Raw genomic sequence first — 25198 nt, 5'->3', positions numbered from 1 at the left:
AGTATCGTCAATAAAAATGCTTAGGGGAAAATTAAACCAGAAAGTGAACTGTGTCGTACACAAAGTCACGCAGGCGGGCGATCGGTTTCACTTTCATGCCTTTTTCGCCTGTCAAATTTTCGCCACTTTCAGGAATGTGAGACGAAACTGCTGCCTTGAGAGACTCGGCCACTGTAATGCATTGGAGCCCCTGGTTGTGGTTTCCACTTACAGGAAATACTAAATAATTAATTGATAGTTCCCACTTTGTACATTCGCCATTACTTTCCTAGTAGTGATATGATAACTACTTCTTCATCTGTTTTCTTTTTCCTGTAATGGCAGTTGTTTGTTCTGGTGCATTACCTCTACTGCCCCCTGGAGTAAAGGAGGACTAACTCAGACAAACCATACTGCTCTGCATGTACTAATACAAATAGTGTTACACTGTAACTAAATTTTTAGTCAGATGAAATAAAGAAAGTAGGATTTGCATAAAATGTTTTATTGTTTATGTACATTTTTAATGGCGTACTGTATCATGAAATTGTTAACATGAAAATGACATGCATTGAGAAATGAATTGGAATATGAGAAATATTTACAAATAAGTAAGGAAAATTGTGTTATACAAGCATGCTTTTACCCCACCCCGAAAAATCCAAGTGTTATAACTAGTGGTGTGACAATATATCAAAAAAATGATATTTTGCGATACTTTGCAACCCAAAAGGTTATCAACATGCTCCCACCAAGAATTGATACATCATGTTTTAAAAAAAAAAAAAAAAGACCAAAAGGTTGTGACCAATCTTCCATTAGAATAGCATCTACGTTAGCTCATCTTCGGCGCTAGACGTCCAATTCATTTTGATAGGATTGGACATCTAGTGCCGTCAACGGCACTGAAACCAGAGCATCCACAGCAAGTCTTTCGTGGGCACTTACAGCTCACTTTTTGGGCATTTCACATCATTTCCTGTTGAGTTTCGGTCACTTCCTGGTCCTTTTGGAGCATTTCTGGGTCACCTCCTGTTGATTTTAGGGCATTTACAGGCTACTTCCTGTGTATTTTGAGTCACTTCCTATTCATTTGCGGAAATTCTTCCTTTTCAGTAACCTAAAATCAACTGGAAGTCAGGTATAAATACCACAAAATCAACAGGTAGTGACCTGTAAATGCCCCAAAAGGGACATTTTCCTTTAAATGCATTTACAGGTCACTTCCTGTTGATTTTGGGGCCATTTACAGGTCACGTCATGTTCATTAAAGGGTATCTACAGCTTACTTCCTGTTGATTTTGAGTCACTTCCTATTCACTTGAGGACATTCCTGGTTTTCAATAACCCCAAATCAACAGGAAGTGACCCAGAAAAGCCTCAAAAGGAGAAGTGAACGAAAATCAATAGGAATCAACCTGTTGATTCGAATGATTTGATGTGAAATGCTTTGACACTTGAAGTCCCGTTTTTTTGTTTTTTGTTTTGCTATAAAGAAATACCAGAAAGGCATCAAATGACCCCGATACCAAACTGACAACTGGGCTTTGTCAAACAAAAGAACTCCTGTGGAGTCGCTGCCTAGGTGTGAAGGCGGGGTTTCACTCTGGATAGTTGCAACTAGCATCTTGAATATAAGAGAGACAGGTGGACTTCTTGTGTGTCTTGCAAAGGAATTGGCTCACTCCAATGTGGGCGCAAAGAAGGCGCAGGAGGAAAAATTGCTTAGGTAACAACCTCCAACACCTAGCTCGGGAAAAGGGCAAAGTGTCATATGTCACCACAAAAAAAAAAAGTTTTTTTTTTTTTTTTTATTTTTATTTTTTTATACAAAGTCCTTTGTACAAGGCATACTGCAACTTTTGGAATAGGTAAAATGGTTGTCCGCCCGTTTGCCTGCCTGAGCGGTCCACTGTCCGACAAAGCCAAGGCAGCCCTGCGCCGCAAACATTCAAGATGCTAATTGGAGCAATTTAACCCTGTAGTTTTGAGAGTATGAATGGGAATGACTAATGAGGACCATAGTGCTTACATAAGATATGCCGATTAGGGTCAGATGATCCTTCTCTGGTCACAGAAGTGGTTTGTATCAACTGATCCACCCTTGGTAGTTCAAGTGTTAAAATGAACTCATTGCCTGGCATTGGCTGCCACTGACGTCCAATCCGTTTGAAGTGAGAGGGATGTCAGCGAAGAACGATCGCTACTAGTGATAAACTCAGTCCAATTCACAGCAGAAGGATGAAAATGGCTCGTTTTTCTGTTCATTACTTTTGTAGAATATCTAATAACCATTTCCTGACCCATGTCTTGATCATTCTTGTATCGCAAATCGTTTCATATCGTCCCCCCCCCCAAGTTATAACAATTTTCATGAAAAACAATCAGTGCTTAGAAAAAAAAAAAACATGCGAAAGAACAAATATTAAATTGTGATCATCTACTAGACCAGGGTCATGACCTTTAGAGAAGCAGGCTGAAAGCGCCTTATCTTCTTCTTCAAGGCTCGAGACGCTTTAATGCGGCAAGCCGAGGGCTCCGGACGTGGGAGGGCTTTTCCGGCCGCGGTGGGCCCCAGAGAAGCTTCGGCCCATACTAGGTCGCCCTCCTCCTCGTGCCAATCGAGATGTTCCCCCTCCTCTGCCGACAAGCTACTGTCAGAGTCGGAGAAAGATTGAGAACTCCTGCTGGATTCGCTATCGCCAAAGCGATTGGTGGTGTTATCGCTCATCTCTCCGTCACTGCTTGCCGCGATGGTGGAATGAAAAACTGATACGCACTCGGCGGAGTACTCGGACTCGCACCGAGGAGGGTAGAGGCCGGACCTGTTGTAGGGAGCCGGAGGGTACCTGGCGTTGAGGTTAGAGTTGAATGAGTTCGATGAGATGAATTGGTGATGCATTCCTAGCCAATTGTTCTGGAGTTCTTTGGATCTCTGACGCTGGAAATGTTCTCCATCAGATAGCCACTTGGCAGCCGCTTGCTTCTTCTTCTTCTGCTGCTGCTGCTCGTACTCCTCAGACTGCATTCTTCGGCTTTTGCTAGGCTTGGTTGCAGATGAAGTAGGCTTTGGATAAACTTTATGAGGGTGGATTAACCCAAGGCTGAATTGGCTGGAGTCTACGCAAGAACCTTGTTTGTGCTCCTCAGTTGGACAGCATTGGTATTTCTGGATCAACTTCCCTTTTCCAGTTCTTCTCGCTTCTCCTTTAGTTCCAAAGGATTCTCGGGTTCGTTCGTGCTGTTGCTTCAACGCTCGAGGTTTCTCGCTGCTCTTTCGTCGGAGTTTTACGGCTTTGCTTCTACGATCGGCTTGTCTCACTTTGACCCTCTGAGTTCCGGCGGGGACGAATTTGGCATGGACGAACTTGGGGGAGTCCGTATTGCCGTTTTGCACCTCAAAGACTTGACTATCTTCTGCGCTTGAGCTTTGTGAAACGACTGGTCTCTGCCTATGAACTTTCTTCTCTATTGCTCTTGTTTGTAGGCATTCGCCACACGCTTTTTCCGTGTGGCCTCTTGCGACAAAACCAACATGTGTTTTGTCTTTCTTCCTTAGTGATGAAGTCGCCACCTCATCGGAGCTGTACTCTTTCGCCACAGCAGGATAGCAATGCCCGTATGAAAGCTCCTGAGGTCTCACGGACTGTTGGTGTCCTGGATTATCAGTTGTTTCTGCACCGGAATGTGGCACACAGTCCCTCATCTGCTCTTTATCAATTGGTATGATGTTTGTGGCTTTAGTTGGGGGAGGTTGAGGAAGAGATAGCGGTTCTTGACGAAACGCGGGCGGTTTCCTCTCGTAGCTGCCGTTTGTCTGCATGGCCTCCTGATTCCTATGGGTTTTGCTGGAGCTGCGCTGGAGGAGCTTGTCAATGTAACCCAGTGTGTTGGAGTCATAGCCCATTTCAGTACCCTGGAGTGTGTCGGAATCGCTCACTGGGGGCCTGTCCACAGTTATTATGTCTGATTCCCCAGCTTGGAAGAAGATTGGACTCTGGAGGGCAACAGCATGCAAGGGGCTCGGGTAGTGGTACATTTCAATTCCGTTGCGGGACACCAAATTGCCCTGGAACTTGGGGTCTATTGGAGGAATCTTCAGATTCGGGCACATTGGTCGTTTTTTGCCATCCATTTGTTTGTAGATTAGTCCTTGTGTCATCACCCTGTCAAGGTCACCTGGAACACATAGTAAGTATAACACGAGTTAAACTTACGAAGAAAAAAAACAAACTGAAGGGAGTTTAGAGGTAGTCCCAGGGTTAGAACTAGGGGTGTGACAAAATATCGAAATGGTGATAAATTGAGATACTTTGCATCCTAAAAGGTTATCGATACATTCATGCCAAGAATCGAGATTTGGCAGAAAACACTCAGGTGACTTGATGTTCCACTCTGAGACCCCCAATTTGGCCAACTTTCAAAATTGTCCGATATGCATGTGAGATACATATTTGGAAAGCTTAAAATCTCAATTTTCTGGGGGAAGAAAAATTTTGAACAGGATCGCATTAAAAAAAACAAAAAAAAACAAAACAGCGAAACCCTATCTGGGAGAGCATGAAGGAGCAGAATTAAAGACGTCATGACTTTAACGAGATATTATCGCATACTTACCTTGTTTCGATCCAAAAACTCCACTTAGCATGTATCACTGAGTGTTAAGACACAACTGTGAATGGCCAGAGCTGGATTTTGGGGGGATTTTATGGGTGAAACACGGTAATATAACAAGGGTTGTGATGCAGAAATCGCAGACATCAAAGAGTGGTCGAGATTTTATATTTACCCTTTAAACTTTTTTTTTCAATTTTTCTTTGTATGGATTGATTATTCATCATCTAAAATATCGGAGAAAATAGTATTTTTTTTTGGTTACTGTCGCATTAAGCGACGGTCATTAGGTAGATATCCGTGAAGTTTTTACAGACACCATTTTTTTTCACTGTGACGTAATTTGTTTAAAAGTTTAAAATACTCGAGTGAACAAATTTTTTAAAGTCGTTTTTTTTTTTTTTTAACGAAATATTAGACATCAATTAATGATTCTAAGCTAAAAAAGGACAGATATTTTGAGTAATAAATATAATTACCTTTGTTTTATGGCTGTGTTGAAAGAAAAGTGGTTGCGCGACGTCTGTAAACGGGGGTTTCCAGGGTAAAACGGACAAATTAAAACTAGTTCGGGGGCTTAATTTGCCATGAATCTGCTATGGCAACAGTTATTTTGGCTTAAAATACAGCAGTTTCTTTTAAAGGGGAGTGCAGCAGCAGAAACTGCTTTTTCAGTTTTGTCTGTTTTTTTCACCATATCATTTTAAAAAGGTGTCAAAGTTCAAAAGAACGTTCATTCATTCAAAACCAGAGCAGTCAGAGTCACTCTTTCCGATTTCCAGGGCATTTGCAGGTGCCTTGCTGTTCATTTTAGAGCATTTACAGGTCACTTACTGTTGAGTTTGAGTCACTTCTTGTTTATTTGGGTTACACAACGGGTCACATCACTCACATCCTTGAATTTTAGGGCATATTCAGGTCACTTCCTGTTGATTTAAGGTCATTTTCTTTAATTTTGGGGCATTTTTAGGTCACTTTCTGTTAATTTTCGGTCACTTCATTTGATTTAGGGGCATTTTCAGGTTACTTCCGGTTGATGTTTAATTCCTTCCTTTAATTTGGCAGCATATTCAGGTCACTTCGTGTTGACTTGCTTTTATTTTGGTGTCGATTTTGGGTTACAGAACAGGAAGTGACCTATAAAGTGCCCCCAAATCATTAGGAAGTGACCCATAAAATGCTCCAAAATCGAGAGACAGCGAGAACGAAAATTGGTATTTGCCATGTGGCGAAATGGATTTTGCCATGTGGCATTTTTTCTTTGTCATGTGGCAAAATGGATTTTGCCATGTGACATTTTTTTTGCCATGTGGCAAAATGAATTTTGACATGTGGCAAAATGGATTTTGGTGTATGGCTTTTTTTGGTATGTGGCATTTTTTTGTGGGGGTGTATGGCAGTTTTGCAGGCCATGCACGGCTATGTGCAAATTTTCCATTCATATTAAATAGCAGAAAAACATGTGGGGCTGTGATTTTTGACCATACACTTAGCATTACAGCGCATTGAAATTGACATTAAAATTGAACACTGGCCACCAAGTCAGGCTATGCCATTGACGGCTAGACACGTCCAAATTTTCCATTCATATTAAATGGCAGAAAAACATGTGTGGCTGTGATTTTCTACCACCCCAAAAAATCCCACAAACCAAAATACATTTTGCCACATACCAAAAAGATGCCGCATTTCAAAACACATTTTGCACATTGTAAAAAAAAAAATGTCACATAGCAAAATCATTTGCCACGTGGCAAAAAAAAAAAAAAAAAGCCACATGGCGAAATCCATTTTGCCACATGGCAAATGCCACTTTTGAGTCTCTGCCCTAGTGCCAAAATCAGCAGGAAGTGACTGAAAATCAACAGGTAATGACCTCAAATGGCTCAAAATGACCTAGTTGGCTGACATTGGCTGACAGCCATGGAAGTGGGATGGGCCCGTTTGAAGTGGGAGGGGTTCATTTGCTGCCAATCTCCCAGTTCAAATGGATTGGACGTCTACAAGAGATAAACTTAGAGCATTGAGATGAAAATAGCTTGTTTTTCAGTTTATTAGTCGTTTTGTAGAATGATTTCCTGACCAATGTATCGATAACCATTGTGAGATCATCTTTATCATGAGCTTTCGTATCTTATCGTCCAAATTTTTTCCCATTCATTTTTAATGGCAAAAAAACAATGTCCCCAAATCAACAGGAAATGACCAGATATCAATAGGACGTGTCCCCCGAACTTCCCCGATTCCATTGACGCTTATGGAGGGTGCTGCCATTGACGGCCATGGACGTCCAAATTTTTCATTCATTTCTAATGGCATTGAAATTGAAATGAATTTGAAATTAAATGAAATTGCAGTTTCTAGTTGACCATTAGATGTCTCCAAACTGAGATGCTTGGGATTTGTTATGTGTGCAATATCATTACTAAAGCATCACAATAGAAATAGCCATACTATAAGTCCACAACCGCGGTATCGAATTTTTGGAGTTGGAAAATATTGGTTTAACCCATTAAAACCGAACGTGTCGGATGCGACATGTTACGCATATCATCTTTGAAGCCTCGTAACGCTGTAATTACGTCACCCATGTGCCCCTGATTGCTCTTCTTTGAAAGTACGGAAGTTGATGTCCACACCAGTTTTTATTTGAAGTCAATCCACCAAGTAAAACGGGAGATAATGTCATTTGATTTTATAGTTTTATTGCACTCATAAATATGCATTAAAACGCTGCATAGACCATGTGTCTATCTCCATATTTGCATCATTTCTTGTCCTTTTTTCAAAACCGAAAGCAGCACAAAAGACTACGTATCCCAAGAGCCGTTGTGTTGTCAAGAAGGACGAACCTAATGTGAACATTTTTAATAAATTGACGAGCAAGAAGCCAACTAAGGGAAAGGAGACACGAGTAGCAAGCAACGGCCGGTTGGATTCAGCGCGCTACTTTGAAACTTGCAGAATGAATCGAAAACTAAATTTAGCACAAGCTAATGCATTATTTCATTAACTCAAGGAATAGGATGAGCTGTATTTGTCATAGTTTTCCTCGGATCAGTCGGCGTCTCGGCGAGTAGAAGTGACAGCGGCGCGCAAATGGCGGATGAGTAGGCTCTGTGACGTTGTATGTGACGCAGCTTAGTGACATGTTCAAAAACAAATTTTATTGAGTGCGCAAAAAAAAAAAAAAAAACTTTATTGGGTCAATTGGGTCACATGCCTAAAAAAATTGAACTGAACTACTTGTCAATATTTTTTGAAAATACTTTTTTTTCAATGTTTATTATTTTTTTCATCACTATGAATCTTTTCAATTTTTATATAGATGTGTGTTTGAGAAGCTTGATTGCATGTGCGTATACTTTAGATAAAGTGATGGGTATAATACCTAACTTCACAAAGAGATATCCTCCAAACCCTTTTTATATTAGATGATATATATAATGTTTTTCTCTCACTATTTTGCACTGTATATAACATGTTTTGACCATAATATGTGTGAAGGCCAAAAACGCCTATGACCATAGCTGCTGTTCGTGTTGAATTGTTAAACATAAAACTATTCAATCTTATTTTTTTTCTATTGAATGTTTAACCTGGCAAGTTAAATAAATATTATCAAGCTTCAAAACGGTTGGTCGAGCATGTTTGGTTGTCAGTGGGACTTCAACATTACAAATTTTGAAAAAAGATTTTGGGATTTTTTTTGTCTTTTTGGGTCCAAAATGTGGATTAAAGTTGGTCAGTGAAGAAAACAACAATTTGGACATGAAGTTCAAGGTCTCCTGAAAAAAGGGACCCAACTTGGCCATTGTGAACAGTTTTTTCTTTGAAATATAAAGGCAACATCAAAGGCATGCAAATTAGGCCAAAATAGGCTTAGGTGTTAAAGGGTTAAAAGACAACTCTTAGAAGAGTGCCTACCTGTTGACACAGGTCTTGGCCTTGCAACTTCAGTGACGGCAGAGTTGGCTCTAATCCTACTGCTTCCCAAATGAAGACCCGTTACCCGCGTAGCGTTGGCGTGAGTCGGACCTTCGTCTGCAGAACGGCGGCGGTACAAGTCGGCTTGTAATGCTGGGCTAACTTGAGAATTAGGGAGGAGAAGACTTGTCTGGGAGGACGACAGGCACTCGCTGTACACAGATGTGCAAGAGTTTGACAAGGAGCAAGAGCCAGCATCGCTGAGCTCATAGAATCCTGGAGAGAAAACAATGACTCCATTGGTTTGACGCTTCCTTTCTTGAAATGCTGGAATGTGACAATACACACCTGAACTTGGTCTGCTGTCACTCTCCAGTTGTTCAGTGGAGGCCTTGCTTACATCAAGCTTCAGCTCACTTATTTGTTGGTCGAGCTGTTGCAGGTGAGTTTTCAGTCCTACATCCTGTTTCCGAAGACGAGACTGGAAGAAAAATAGATTTATAGATTATATGCTAACAATAGACTTCAGAATGATAATGACATTCATCAGACGCTGTGCCACGCCATCAAGTAGGGGGCTGTCCTACACTCCGCTTCACTCGGTCGAAGTTATTCTCCAACGCCAGATTTACAGTGGTATAAAAAAGTATCTGAACCTTTTGGAATTTCTCACATTTCTGCGTGAAATCACCATTAAATGTAATCTGTAGGGGTGTGACAATATATCGAAATGGAGATATATCCTGATACTTTGTATCCCAAAAGCTTATCGATATGCTCCTGCCAAGAATCGAGATATCGTTTTAAAAAGGTGTCAATGTTTAAAAAAAAAAGAAAAAAAAAAAAGGAACCAACAAGTTGCTACCAAAATCTTCCACCATAATAGTGTCTCAGGTAATTCTAAGGCTGCCATTGACGTGCTCGACGCCCAATCCATTTAGACTGGGAACGTTCGTTCATTCGTAATAGGGCTGCAGCTATCGATTATTTTAGTAGTCATTTAATCGATGAACTATTCCGTTCGAATAATCGAGTAATCGGTTAAGGAACATAAAAAATTCAAATACCTGAGCTGAGCCTCACACGGTATATAAAAAAAGAAAAGAAAAAGAGGATCTATGCACAACAAAACAACAATTGGCTAACTTACATAGCAAAAGTCCGCTAGCTTAAATGCTATAAAATGCTAAGTCTTTTTTTACAATGCTCTAAACAAATGGCTCAGACACATATTCCCACAAAAAATGGCTAAATATACCTTTAAACTAAATTAGGAATGCATTCAAAAAATCATTAGCTCAAACAAACGCTTATGTTGGTCTTAACAGGGAGCAGATGGATTCAGCCATGTGAAATGAGTTAGACTAGAGGGCTGTGTATCCACCCAAATCAATAAAAACAAACCATTACAACGCCACTTTAATTAAACGAATACTCGAAGCAGCAAAATTTAATTTAAATCTTTTTTTCTAATCGAATACTCGAGTAAATCGATGAATCGTTGCAGCACAATTTCAAAACCAGGGCATTCGCAGTCATTCTGTCCGATTTTTGGGGCATTTACAGGTCACTTGCTGTTAATTTCCAGGTCATTTCCTGTTGAGTTTGAGTCACTGCCTATTCATTTGGGTGATTCCCAGGTCACTTCCTGTTCTGTAACTCAAAATAAACAGATAGTTACCCATAAAATACCCCGAAATCAACAAGAAGCAACTGAAAATCAACAGGCAAATGACCTTAAATGGCCCAAAATTACCTCATTGCCTGGCATTGGCTGCCAATGACGGCCATAGACGTTCAAATGGATTGGACGTCTACGAGTGATGAACTCATTCCATTTCACAGCAGAAGCTGGTTTTTCTGTTTATTAGTTGTTTGTAGAATATCCTAGAATGATTTCCCGACCAATGTATCGATAATCGTTGTATCGCCATATCGTCAGATCATCGTTATCGTGAGCTTTGTATCGCAAATCGTATTGTATCGTGAGGTAACAAGAGGTTCCCACTCCTAGTAATCTGATCTTTTTCAAAATCACACAGATGAAAAACAGGTCTGCTTGAACTAAAATCACCCAAATATTGATAGGTTTTCATATTTTACTGAGGATAGCAGGCAAACAATGACAGAAGGGGAAAAATAAGTCTGTGAACCCTCTGCCTACGGAGACTTAAAGAGCAATTGAAACCAATTTTAACCAAAACAATTAAGTCAGGTGCGTGCCCAATCACTAATGAGTGGTTTAGTGTTGCCCTGCCTACTATAAAACACACACCTGGTAAGAATTGTCTTAATGAGAGGCATTGTCTGATGTGCATCATGGCTCGGTCAAAAGAGCCGTCTGAAGGATTGTTGATTTGTATAAAGCTGGGAAACGATACAAAACCATCTCTAAAAGTCTGGATGTCATCAATCGACAATCGGAGAAGTTGTCAACAAATAGGGAAAGTTTGGCAATGTTGCTTCTCTCCCAAGGAGTGGCCGTCCACCAAAGATGACACCAAGAGTTCAGCGCAGAATACTCAGAGAGGTAAAAGAACCCTAGAGTGTCTGCTAAAGACTTACAGAAATCAATGGCACAGTCCAATATCTCTGTGCATACATCAACTATATGTAAAACTACGGCCAAGAATGGTGATCATGGGAGTTATCCTCCAAGGAAGCTACTGCTGTCTAAAAAATTTGTTGCTCATTTAATGTTCACAAAAAGGCACTTGGACACTCCAAAGAAGTATTGGCAAAATATTTAGTGGATTGATGAAAACAAAGTTGAATTGTTTGGCAGTACCACACAATGTCATGTGCAGAGGAAAAATGGAACAGCTCACCAACATCAACACCTCATCACCACCGTGAAGCATTGTCGAGGGAACATCATGATTTGGGACTGTTTTGCTGCCTCAGGGCCTGGACAACTTGCAATCATTCATGGGAGAATGAATTTAAAAAGGATGTTTTGCAGGAAAACCTGAGAGCGTCTGTCAGACAGTTGAAGCTAAAAAAAGAGGATGGATGTGTCAACAAGATAATGATCCAAAACACAGAAGTAAATCAAATTCAGAATGGTTTCTGAAGAACAAAATACACGTTTTGAAGTGGCCAAGTTAAAGTCCTGACTTGAACCTCATTGAGATGCTGTGGCATGACCTAAAGACCCAGGAATCTGACTGATGACAGTCAGATGTAGAGAAAATGGGGCAAAATTAGTCCTGACCTATGGGCCAGACTGATCTGCAGCTACAGGAAGCGTCTGGTTGAAGTTATCGCTGCCGGAGTGGGGCACAAAATATGAAATGTCATGTTTCACAAACTTATTTTCCTCCTTCTGGTCATTGTTTGCACACTATCCTCATCAAAATATGAAAACCTATAAATGTTTGGGTGGTTTTAGTTAAAGCACTGTTTTTTCATCTGTGTGATTTTGACAATGATCAGATCACATTTGATGGTGATTTTATGCAGAAATGTGAGAAATTCCAAAAAGGTTCAGATACCTTTTCATACCACTAGACTTATTTTCTAATTTGCGAATATGTTTTGAAAAATAAAAATCCTGTTCAATGGAAAAAAGTTTTTTTTTTTTAACCCAGATATCTCAAAGTAACACATTTTAGAGCTGTAATTGCAATACCATCATACCGTGAAACCGTGATAATTTGGCTTAAGGTTATCATACCAACACATGCCTAGCGGCCAACCTCCCACTTCAAACTGATTGGACGTCTACCAGTGATAAACTCGTTCCAATTCACAGTAGAGGGATTAAAATAACTAGTTTTCTGTTTATTACTTGTTTTGTAGAAAATCCAAGACTGATTTCCTTCCCCATGTACGGATAATCGTTGTATTGTCACATCGTGAGATCATCGTCAGCCGTGTATCATATAGTGTGCTACCCAGAGGTTCCGACCCGTAATTCTAACGACATGTGAAATTTGTGCATCCCAAATTCACTTGTTCTTGGTCACCGTTTTGAAGATGAAATAAACTGCAAATTTGGGGTGGAGGTGAAGAAACACTACTCGTGTACAGTCTATAGAAAAGGGCCACTGCTCAGCTGTGGCTGATAATTAACAAGACACGGGGGAGAATAGAATAAGCAATGGTGGCTAACTCATTTCTCCCCCATGGCGAAGGCTGGCCATTGTGTAAACTGTTAGAGGAACCAAAGCCTGGGGGTTGGGATGGTTGACTATTTGCTCTGCAGCCAAAGTGGCACATTTACAGTTGTTACATATGCCTCAGAATGATGTTTATTATATTACATTGATTTTCCTGCATGGACAATTCAAATATTAAGAAAAAAAAGTAGCTTATTTGTCATTACAATATGCGGCTAATGTAAATTAAGACGATGTGAAGAGACTTTTTTTGAAATCACGCATCATAGCATCACATTATTCTAATTTAAGAATGTGTGATTAGCCTCTTCCTGCTAATGGTTATAACAGCAGCACACATGGCAAAGCTTGTCACAGATAGGAGCTCACATTGCCAGGTGTCGGCAACACTCACAGGCAGTGCTGATTGTCACTCTTAAAAAAAACAGCACATCAGGACGGGTGCTAGGGTTGTGACCGCACCCGGGCCTCTAAGGCTTTGTTCTAACTGGAAGACAAAATCAGATTTTTAGCCCAACCAGATTGAAACTGGATGGCTCTTTTGTATACTGAACAGTCACAAAGCACAGAAATGAGATTTTTGCCAGACAGATTAAAACCACATACGGGAAGTAGTTTCATATCAGATATGGACAAGATGCTTCTCAGCCTGTACTAAAAATCAACTGATATGAGTTTTTCAGGACCAACACCGATTATTAGTATTTACAATGGTATGAAAAGTAGAGATGTGATGCCGATCGATCGGGTCCGATCACGTCATTTTCAAAGTATCGGAAACGGCAAAAAATGATCGGACATGCCTTTTTTAAAATATATATATATTTTTTAATTAAATCGTTTTCTAATTGTATTTAACGTTACAGACAAAATGTCTTACATTCATCCAGAGTCTTTAGTTTTGGCTTAAAGTAGGGCTATCAAATTTATTGTGTAAACAGCGGTAATTAATTTTTTAAAATTAATCACGTTAAAATACTTAACGCAATTAACGCATGCGCTGCACGACCCACTCACGGATTGTCGCATTCAATCTGTAATGACACCGTGTAACCTATACATAGAGCTAAAAGGCAGCGTAAAATGAGTAGAGTGACTTTTGGCAGCCTTTGGAGCATTTTTTTAATTGGCTAAAGCCTTACAATTCCTCTCCCTACGAATAGAAATATCGTGGGAAGCAATGTGGGGAAGAAAGGTAGTAATTGATCTTTTTCTTAACACCCTATGTTATTTCCCAACGCAGAGAAGATATATCAGTTGGTACCACGACACAGTTATGGTTGCACTTCCCATCATGCATTTGGGCATGGCTACAGTATCATTTACTGAAAGCTCAACAAATACACTAGATGGCAATATTTAGTCACAACATACAAAGTCACATTTATCCTTTAAGAATTACAAGTCTTTCTATCCGTGGATCCCTCTCACAAAAGAATGTTAATAATGTAAATGCCATCTTGAGGATTTATTGTCATAATAAACAAATACAGTACTTATGTACTGTATGTTGAATGTATATATTCGTCCGAGTTTTATTCATTTTTTTCTTAATGCATTGCCAAAATGTATATGATTGGGAAAAATTATCAGGAATGATTGGAATTGAATCGGGACGGGAGCAAAAAAAAAAGCAATCGGATCGGGAAATATCGCGATTGGCAGATACTCAAACTAAAACCATCGAATCGGGAGCAAAAAAACATGATCGGAACAACCCTATTGAAAAGGTATCTGAACCTTTTGGAATTTCTCACATATCTGCATAAAATCACCATCAAATGTGATCTGATCTTTGTCAAAGTCACACAGATGAAAAAAAGAGTGCCCGCTTTAACTAAAACCACCCAAACATGTATAGGTTTTCATAATTTAATGAGGATAGCATGCAAACAATGACAGAAAGAGGAAAATAAGTAAGTGAACCCTCTGCCTAAGGAGACTTAAAGAGCAATTGAAACCAATTTTTTACCAAAAAATTTAAGTCAGGTGTGTGCCCAATTACTGATGAGTGGCTTAAAGCTGCCCTGCCCAATTTCAAACACACACCTGGTAGGGTTGCCACCTTTCAGAAATAAGAAATACGGGATGCCCCCCTCGCGCCCAAAGCTGTACAGGCAGAGAAAAAAAAAGGGACATCCCCAAAACTCCTAAAATGCATAGAAATGTATCTATTTATTTATATTCCATATTAATTCAATACGGAACGCAACATTTAATTCCAAATTTCGGATCGTTCCTTATTTCAAGGGACAGGTGGTAACCCTAACACCTGGTAAGAATTGTCTTGATGAAAAGCATTGTCTGACGTGCATCATGGCTCGGTCAAAAGAGCTGTCTGAAGACCTGTGATCAAGGCAAGGCAAGGCAAGGCAAATTTATTTATATAGCACAATTCAACACAAGGCAATTCAAAGTGCTTTACATCACATGAAAACCATAAAAATCACATTTAAATCAACACAACGTAAAAACCAAGACAAAAGATCGCATTTAATCACAGAATAAAAATAAATAAATAAAAATAAAACAAAAATAGAAATAAAGCAAAAACTACTACTAATAATAATCATTGAAATCAGCAATGGAGATAAGCACAAGAGGAATAGAAGGCAGGTAGATTGAAATATATAGACAGTTATGGATATGCAGTGCTAAACAAAAGCGTTTTTAGCCCTGATTTAAATGAGCTAACGGTTTGAGCATACTTCAGACCTTCGGGTAACTTGTTCCAGAGGTGAGGAGCATAATAACTAAATGCTGCCTCACCCTGCTTGGTTCTTGTTCTTGGAACATGCAGAAGACCCGTTCCAGACGACCTTAAGGGTCTAGATGTCTCATAGGAATCTAACAAGTCAAGCATGTATTTTGGTCCAAGGCCATTAAGTGTTTTGTAGACGAGCAGTAGTATTTTATAGTCTATCCTTTGACTCACTGGAAGCCAGTGTAGCGATTTCAAAACCGGTGTAATGTGGTCCAGCTTCCTTGTATTTGTGAGGACTCTGGCTGCAGCATTCTGTACTAGCTGCAGCTTCCTGACTGATTTTTTATCAAGACCTGTAAATATACCGTTGCAGTAGTCCAATCTGCTGAAAACGAATGCATGCATAAGTTTTTCCATGTCTTGTTGAGTCAGAAGCCCCTTAATTCTGGTTATATTTTTTAGGTGGTAATAAGCGGATTTAGTGACGGACTTTAGATGGCTATCAAATTTTAGGTCTGAGTCAATAATTACGCCAAGGTTTCTGACTTGATTTGTAGCTGTAAGTGACATTGTGCTAAGTTGGCTGCTTATCTTTGACCTTTCCTTTTTTGGCCCAAAAATGATCACCTCTGTTTTCTCCACATTTAACTGGAGAAAATTCTGGCACATCCATTCATTGATTTGATGAATGCATTTACTCAGGGAGACTAAGGGACTATAATCATGTGGGGACACAGAAATGTACAGTTGTGTGTCATCTGCATAGGCGTGATAGGAGATGTCATACTGTTCCATTATCTGAGCTAACGGAAGCATATAGATGTTAAATAAGAGTGGTCCAAGAATTGACCCTTGAGGGACTCCACACGTGAATTTGGTTCAAGGATTGTTGATTTGTATAAAGCTCGGAAAGGATACAAAGGAATCATTAAAAGTCTGGATGTTCATCAATCGACAGTCAGAGAAGTTGTCCACAAATGGAGAGAGTTTGGCAGTGTTGCTTCTCTCTCAAGGAGTGGCCCTCCACCAAAGATGACGGCAAGAGTTCAGCGCAGAATACTCAGAGAGGTAAAAAAAAGAACCTTAGAGTGTTTGCTAAAGATTTACAGAAATCACTGGCACAGTCCAATATCTCTGTGCACACATCAACTCTTTGTAAAACTATAGCCAAGAATGGTGTTCATGGGAGGAATCCATGGAGGAAGCCACTGCTGTCTAAAAAAAATATTGCTGCCCGTTTAATGTTTGCAAAAAGGCAGTTGGACACTCCACAGAGGTTTTGGCAAAATATTTTGTGGACTGATGAAACCAAAGTTGAATTGTTTGGGAGTGACACACAGCGGAAGGCGGAGGAAAAATGGAACAGCTCACCAACATCAATACCTCATCCCCACCGTGAAGGAGGGTGGAGGGAGCATCATGATTTGGGGCTGTTTTGCTACCTCGCGGCCTGGACAACTTGCAATCATTAATGAAAGAATGAATTCAAAAGTTTATCCGGGTGTTATGCAGAAAAACCTGAGGCCGTCTGTCTGACAGTTGAAGCTAAAAGCAACAAGACAATGACCCAAAACACAGAACTAAATCAACTTCAGAATGGTTTCAGAAGAACAAAATACATGTTTTGGAGTGGCGCAGTCAAAGTCCAGACTTGAACCCCTTTGAGATGCTGTGGCATGACCTAAAGACAGCGATTCATGCCAGTCATCCCAGGAATCTGACTGAACTACAGCAGTTTTATAAAGAAGAATTGGCCAAGATTGGCACAACGATCAATACAAGCGTCTGGTTGAAGTTATTGCTGCCAAAAGTGGGGCCACAAAATATTATATGTGATGGTTCACTTACTTATTTTTCCCCATTCTGTCCCTGTTTGCATGCTATCCTCATTTAAATATGAAAACTTATAAATGTTTGGGTGGTTTTAGTTTAAGCAGACACAGTTTTTTCATCTGTGTGACTTTGACAAAGATCAGATCACATTTGATGGTGATTTTATGCAGAAATGTGAGAAATTCCAAAAGGTTCAGATACTTTTTCATACCATTGTAGATAATAACTGTTTTTTGGAGCCGATATTCATTTGCAACAAAGGTGTAAAAATTAGCGTAAAAAATTGAAAAATGGAAACACTGAACTTCATTGAAATGCCTAAAGCATGTTGATTCAATCGCACAAATGGAAAATAATAGCCCCAGAAGTGGCTGAATTTCCTAGACTCAAAAACATCTCTTATAAAATTTAATAAAAAGTTCAATAAAAAGCTTTCCGCCAGTGCTGTTTTTGTCAACGATGACTATAACCAAAATATTTCGGCCGCGAACAATTTTTCCTTGACAATGACGAGATGACAATGGGCTAAAAAAAAAAAAAAGGTCTAGGATACGAAAAGTTTGAGTTTTCCTCAACAAAAACTAGACACAGACAAACACATTTTGAGATGACTAAAATATGACTAATAAGTATTACAAAAACAACACTGCTCTCCGGAAAAAAAGTGTTGTTTCTCAAAGCAAAAAAAACCACAAAAATTTTAAACACGTTTCTGTCCCACTGTGCCGCCTTCTAAATACGAATGATTTTTAAACAAGAATAACGTAGAAAAATGCTAAAGTTGATTCAACCTTTGTCCTGTGTCCTTGTGTGTACCACATTGAGCATGGAGAAAAGAAAGAAGACCAAAGAACTGTCTGAGGACTTGAGAAGCAAAATTGTGAGGATGCATGGGCAATCTCAAGGCTACAAGTCCATCTCCAAAGACCTGAATGTTCCTGTGTCTATCGTGTGCAGTGTCATCAATAAGTGTAATGCCCACGGCACTATGGCTAACCTCCCTAGATGTATACGGAAAAGAAAAATGGACGAGAGATTTCAACCAAAGATTGTGCGGATGGTGGATAAAGAACCTCGACGAACATCCAAACAAGTTCAAGCTGTCCCGCAGTCCGAGGGTACGACAGTGTCAACTCATAATATCCGTCAGCGTCTGAATGAAAAGAGACTCAGGAAGACCCCACTTCTGACCCAGAGACATAAAAAAGCCAGGCTGGAGTTTGCCAAAACTTACTCGAGAAAGCCAAAAATGTTTTGGAAGAATGTTTTCTGGTCAGATGAGACAAAAGTAGAGCCTTTTGGGAAAAGGCATCAACATAGAGTTTAAGGGGAAAAAAACGAGGCCTTCAAAGAAAAGAACACGGTCCCCACAGTCAAACATGGTGAAGGTACCCTGATGTTTTGGGGTCGCTTTGCTACCTCTGGCACTGGACTGCTTGACCGTGTGTATAGCATTATGAAGTCTGAACACAACCAACAAATTTTGTAGCATAATGTAAGGCCCAGTGTAAGAAAGCAAGGTCTCCCTCAGAGGACAATGAGCCAAAACACACTTCAAAAAGCACTAGAAAATGGTTTGAGAGAAAGCACTAGAGACTTCTACAGTGGCAAGACCTGAATCCCATTGAACACCTGTGGAGAGATCCGACCCTTTAAATCTCAAAGACCTGGAGTAGTTAACCAAAGAAAATGTGCTGGGATGATACACTGCCCTCTAGTGGCGGCATTGAATATGATATAACTCATTTCACATGACTGAATCCAGCTGCTCCCTGTTAAGGCCAACATAAGCTAAGTTTTTGTTTGCGGTAGTGTTTTTTTTTTAATGCATTCGTAATTTAGTTTATAGGTATATTTAAGCGTTTTTGTGGGAATATGTGTTTGAACCAATTGTTGAGAGCAATGTAAAAAAAAGTTAGCATTTTATAGCATCTAAGCTAGCGGACGTTTGCTATGTAATTTAGCCAATTGTTCTATTGTTGTACTTTATGTGCTTTATGTGTTTTTTATACCGTTTGAGGCTCAAGCTCAGGTATTTTCATTTTTTTGTGTTCCTTATCCGATTACTTGATTATTTGAACCAGCTAGTTCATCGATTAATCGACTACTAAAATAATCGATAGCCAGTGCCATACGTTCATGTACAAATTTAAATGTGCTTGGATGATACACTGCCCTCTAGTGGCAACAGTGAATAGGATATAAATCATTTCATATGACAAAATCCAGCTGCACCTGTTAAGACTAACATAAGCCAAGTTTTTGTTTAAGCTGGTGTTTTTTTTTTTTTTTTTAAATGCATTCAAAATTTAGTTTATAGGTATATTTAAGCATTTTTTGTGGGAATATCTCTGTTTGAACCAATTGTTAAGAGCAATGTTAAAAAATGTTAGCATTTTATAACATTTAAGCTAGCGGACTGTTGCTATGTAATTTAACCAATTGTTCTTCTGTTGTACATAGATCCTCAGATCAGGTATTTTCATTTTTTGTGTTCCTTATCCGATTACTCGAAACTTTTGAACCAGCTAGTCCGTCGAATCGACTACTAAAATACTTGATAGCCCTACTTTCATGTACAAATTTAAATGCGCTGGGATGATACGCTGCGGCTTCGAGTACTCCACAACAAGATGCTGGATTTAAAAAAAAAAAAAAAAAAAGTAGAATTTTCCAGAATATTACTAAAGGATTCGTTTTGGCTGGATATCTAATGCTCTATAAAGGCGAGTTTGTCTGTGCGACTGTCTTTGTGTTATGGACGCCAAGACGGCTGGGCAGATTTTGACAAATTTTTCACGGTTGTACTTTATCTGTCTGGGTGTGTTCTTAGATGGGTTTGATCTCTGTATGCCTCTATTTAGTGCAGAAAATTCATTATAATCTCCAAAAGTTAGCATTAAAAAAATGCCAATTTTCTTTTTTTTTTTTCACCCGTGCAACCATACAGCTTGATAAATGCATCCAGCATACATTATTATTATCTTTTTTTTTTTTTTTAAAGAAAAAGTCATGGGAAAACCCTGATTTTGAGGTTTCTTATGTGCCAATTTAACAAACCTTGGCCCCAACAATGCAGCACAAGTACTGTAGTGTACGTGGTGATGCGGGGCCTTACTGCTGGTAGTGTTTAAGTGTTAAAATATCGCTGGAAAAAACAAAAAACAAAAAAAAAAACAGTAGCAACCACCCCGTTGGATGGTCAACTTGGGGGGGTTATGGTCATCGCACACGGGCTCTGTTCACATTTGTTCCGCCACTGCAGCATATTATCCTATCTTTTATTATTTCCTGGCATTAGTGGTTAATTATTGCGACCCCCCTGCAGTCTACACCAGCACACACACACTACTTTGCAACAGCAATGAAGCTGATTTATGACCACAATCCTGCTTCCTATCTCCAGCTGAGTGCTAATAAACCAAAGCATGCGCATCAGCAAGTGGAAATGAAGAAAAATCCGCTTCAAAGTGCTTATTAGTTTTCTAAGTACAAGATATTTATCTTAACAGCTCTCTTTTATGACTTTGTGCTGAAACAACTTCCTACCAGCTGTTGCTTCAGGGCTGTGAGGGTCGCCTCCAATCGCTGCTCCTCAGCCCCCATCATCCTGGCATCCAGGCGAGCGAGCGGCTCGTCCCGGTCCACTCCCAGCGCCCAGCTCACCATGTCGCCCTGCCTGTCCCGAAGCAGATGGAGCTCTTGCAACCCGGCCAAGGCGGCTTGGAGCCTCTGTCCTACTCTGCTCCGGTCCATTCCCACGGTGGCGCTCATTATTCCCACGCAGGAATTCTTAGTGCTCAACATGTTAGAGAAGAAAAAGCGTGCATATCCACACAACTGATACAATGAGGAAAAAATCTTTCGCCCCAAGGGTGATGACCTGTTCGGGCCACGTCTTGTTGTTTGCGACTGCTGTCGACCTGCTTGGATTTGAAACTACCTGATAAAAGGACTCCGAGCTCAGAGGAGAGATTGAAGCCCCTCCCACGGACCAAATGGCCTCGTTCCCTATTGGCTGCCCTCTAGGCCCCATTCAACATCTGGTTGTAATCTTCCCATTCAAGTGTTCCCCCGAGCTGCCAAAACACGCAGCTACCAAATGTGCACAGTAAGCCATTATGTGTTATTTTGCATCCCAAATAACCTAATTCTATCTATCTATCTATCTATCTATCTATCTATCTATCTATCTATCTATCTATCTATCTATCTATCTATCTATCTATCTATCTATCTATCTATCTATCTATCTATCTATCTATCTATCTATCTATCTATCTATCTATCTATCTATCTATCTATCTATCTATCTATCTATCTATCTATCTATCTATCTATCTATCTATCTATCTATCTATCTATCTATCTATAGAACGTTTGCGTTCGATAGAACATTATGTCTATATGCTGCAATGGCAGATTAAGTCCCCGAACTATTTTTAATGTGTCCATTTTACCCTGGAAACCCTTGTTTACAGACGTCGTGCAACTGCTTTTGTTTCAACCCAGCCATAAAAAGAAGTAATTATTTTTATAATTCAAAATGTCTGTCATTTTTAGCTTAGAATCATTAATTGATGTCTAATATTTCGTTTTAAAAAAACAAACAAACAAAAAAACGACTTTAAGGAAATATTCACTCGCATATTTTAAACTTTTAAACAAATGACAAAGAAAAAAATGGCGTCTGTAAAAAAGTCACAGATATCTACCTCATTACTATTGATTAATTGTATTTTTTTTTGTTACTGTTGCATTTTCTCTGATATGGTAGATGACAAATAATCGATCCAAACAAAAAAAAGTCAAAAAAAAAAAAAAAAAAAACGTTTAAAAAGGTAAATATATGAAAAAGAAAATCTCGACCACTCCTTGATGTCTGTGATTTCTACATCGCGACCCTTGTTATATTACCATGTTTCCCCATAAAATCCCCCAAAAATCCAGCTGTGGCCATTTACATCTGTGTCTTGACACTCGATGATACATGCTACATGGAATTTATGGATCGAAACAAGGTAAATACGCGATAATATCTCGTTAAAATCATGGCGTCTGTAATTCTGCTCTCGCATGCTCTCACCTTCAGTTAGGGTTTTGCTGTTTAAAAAATTTATTTATTTAAAAGAAAAAAAAAGCCCTCTTGTTCAAAATTATTCTTCCCCCAGAAAATAGAGATTTTAAGTTTTCCAATTATGTATCACACATGAATATAGGACAATTTTGAAATTTGGCCAAATTGGAGGTCTCACAGCGAAACTCCAAGTCACCTGAGTGTTTTCCACCATATATGTATAGATTTTAAGCTTTCCAATGTTGTATCTCAATTTCCTGGGGGAAGAAAAATCTTGAACAGGAGGGCATTTAAAAAAAAAAAAAAAAATTTAAACAGCAAAACCCTAACTGGAGGTGAGAGCACACGACAGCATAATTAAAGACAGACAGCTCACCAACATCTACATCTCATCCCCACCGTGAAGCATGGTGGAGGGTGCATCATGATTTGTGGCTGTTTTGCCGTCTCAGGGCCTGGACAACTTGCAATTTGATTGAATTCAAAAGGATGTTTTTCAGGAAAACCTGAGGCTGCCTGTCAGACAGTTGAAACTAAATAGAGGATGAGTGCTTCAACAAGACAATAATCTAAAACACAGAAGTAAATCAACTTCAGAATGGTTTCAGAAGAACAAAATACACGTTCTGGAGTGGCCAAGTCAAAGTCCAGACTTCAACCCCATTGAGATGCTCTGGCATTACCTAAAAACATGCCAGACATCCCAGGAAACTGACTGAACTACAGTAGTTTTGTAGAGAAGAATTAGTCCTGATCGATGTGCTAGACTGATCTGCAGCTACAGGAAGCATCTGGGTGAAGTTATTGCTGCCAAGGAGGGGGGGGGGGGGGGGGCACAAAATATTAAATGTGATGGTTTACTTACTTATTTTCCACCTTCTGTCATTGTTTGCATACTATCCTCATTAAAATATGAAAACCTATCAATGTTTGGGTGGTTTTAGTTAAAGCAGACACTGTTTTTTCATCTGTGTGATTTTGACAAAAATCAGATCACATTTGATGGGGCTTTTATGCAGAAATGTGAGAAATTCCAAACTGTAGATCAATGTACAACTTGTTCAAAGAAACCAGAAACTGCTTTTTTTATGTGCATCGGACCTGAGAAATGTGCTAAAGTGACTGAGGAAAACGGCAATTTAAACTGTGAGTAATTGTTGTGAATGCTCATCTTCTAATGCCATTGAAGACGTCCAATCCATTTTGAGTGGGAGGGTCGAACAATGATTATTCTCCTAGTAGTAGGCCGTCTAGATGTCAATGACAGAAAGGGTTAACCTTGGGATCTTTTTTTTGTATTATGCCTATGTGGGAAGGAAAACATAGGCAACAGCGCTCTCTTGTGGTTCAGCAAGATATGTTTTTTCAGGGGGGATGTTGTAGCATGTGATAAGAAACGACTAATGTCTAAATATAAACCCGTCTCACTAACGTATCACTTTAATTAGCACTCGCCTGTCTGTGCTGCAAGTCGCAGCTGTCACATTGATGTCATTGAAATCACCCTTTGGCAAATCAGTGAACATTCAGATGCACTGTTCATGAAGATGATTGGAATTGATTTATTTGCAACTCAATAATTCTGTGACAACTCCTCGTAATAGAGTAATATTCATTCATTCTTAAACTTTTGCTGTAAAAATGTTTCTCTAGGCCAGGGGTCGGGAACCTTTTTGGCTGAGAGAGCCATGAACACCACATAATTTTAAATGTAATTCTGTGAGAGCCATACAATGTTTCAAACTAAAAATACAGGTAATTTGTGCATTTTATGTCATTTCCACACTTTTAAAGTAAAATTAAGTCTCTGAATTCTTTTTAATAACTTGTATAAATAATAATAATTGAATTAAATAATAAATCATAGACTTCATAATACTTGACAGGACACGGGAGACGGGGCCGATGCGTAGGGTGCCAATTTTCAATTCAAATATTTTCAAAACCAAAGCTGCTACCGACCTAAAACCAAAACAGGCCTCTACCTTAGCTCTATAAGAGTCTCCATGAGCAGCGGCATCATAAAATTCAAAGTCGTTCCCTGATACAATCCCGATGAATAAATTTTTATATAAGTATAACAAAACTTCAAATGGCTATAAAATGCCCAGATTTTACACTAGATGCACAAAAATCACCAGAGATAATCACCTGTGTTGTCAGGATCAATAGCAATATTTATATCATATTTTGACCATAATAGCAACTTAATTAAAAAAAAAAAAAAATTCACTACAAGTTTTCAACAGCTAATAAATCACTCAATTTAACATCACACTCACAACTTATTATAGAATAGATTAGCCCTTTATTATCATGATACAGTTACACAGTGAAATTGTGGAGCATCCCTTTGCAGTGCAGGATAATCTCAAAAGTGACGTGCAAGTATGAAATCTAAATAAACATAAATATAAAATACCTATGACATAGTCCTATCACTCAGACAGTGCAAAAAGTCGATGTGGTGTTACCAGGATGTGAGCCTCGTCTTTCAACAATCACATACATAAGCGGATTTTAAGGGGGGGGGGGCAGAAAAGGGTCATTGCATGAAACTGACTTTCAATAAAAAATGAAGTGTTCAAATGCAAATTTTTCAATCTCAAATATTTTTTCGCATTCAAAAACGTGATTTACGTTTTTCTTTTTTTGATTGAAGTGATTTTTCTTTTTTGAAAATATATATTTTTAAGCAATTTATTTTTTAATTGAATAATAAAGACAAAAACGTCCTAGCCAAAATTTTGGCCCAAACACATATCAACATTACTTCAATCAAAAAAGTTGATTCAATCAAAAAAAAAAAAAACTTGGCTCCAATAAAAAAAAAAAAAATTCAATCAAGGAAAATAGCTTTCATGCATTTTTTTTTTAAAAATTTCAAATTCACTTTTGCCTTCAAACACAATTTTTTTGATTGAAGCGACTTTTTTTGGATTG

General features: G+C 39.1%; 1 protein-coding gene across 1 annotated transcript; it reads right to left on the bottom strand.

The window, feature by feature from the left end:
* Window positions 1-516: 516 nt before the first annotated feature.
* Window positions 517-21122, bottom strand: dact2 (dishevelled-binding antagonist of beta-catenin 2). The gene is made up of 4 exons (XM_057848498.1): window positions 20728-21122; window positions 8869-9001; window positions 8521-8796; window positions 517-4158 (listed from the first exon to the last, which is right to left on the bottom strand). Exons 1-4 carry the CDS (start codon window positions 20983-20985, stop codon window positions 2423-2425), a joined length of 2403 nt encoding a protein of 800 aa, XP_057704481.1. The 5' UTR covers window positions 20986-21122; the 3' UTR covers window positions 517-2422.
* Window positions 21123-25198: the final 4076 nt, after the last annotated feature.

This window comes from Corythoichthys intestinalis, chromosome 10 (assembly GCF_030265065.1).
Source record: "Corythoichthys intestinalis isolate RoL2023-P3 chromosome 10, ASM3026506v1, whole genome shotgun sequence".
Classification (NCBI taxonomy): Eukaryota; Metazoa; Chordata; class Actinopteri; order Syngnathiformes; family Syngnathidae; genus Corythoichthys; species Corythoichthys intestinalis.
This window is presented reverse-complemented; position numbering and strand designations above follow the sequence as displayed.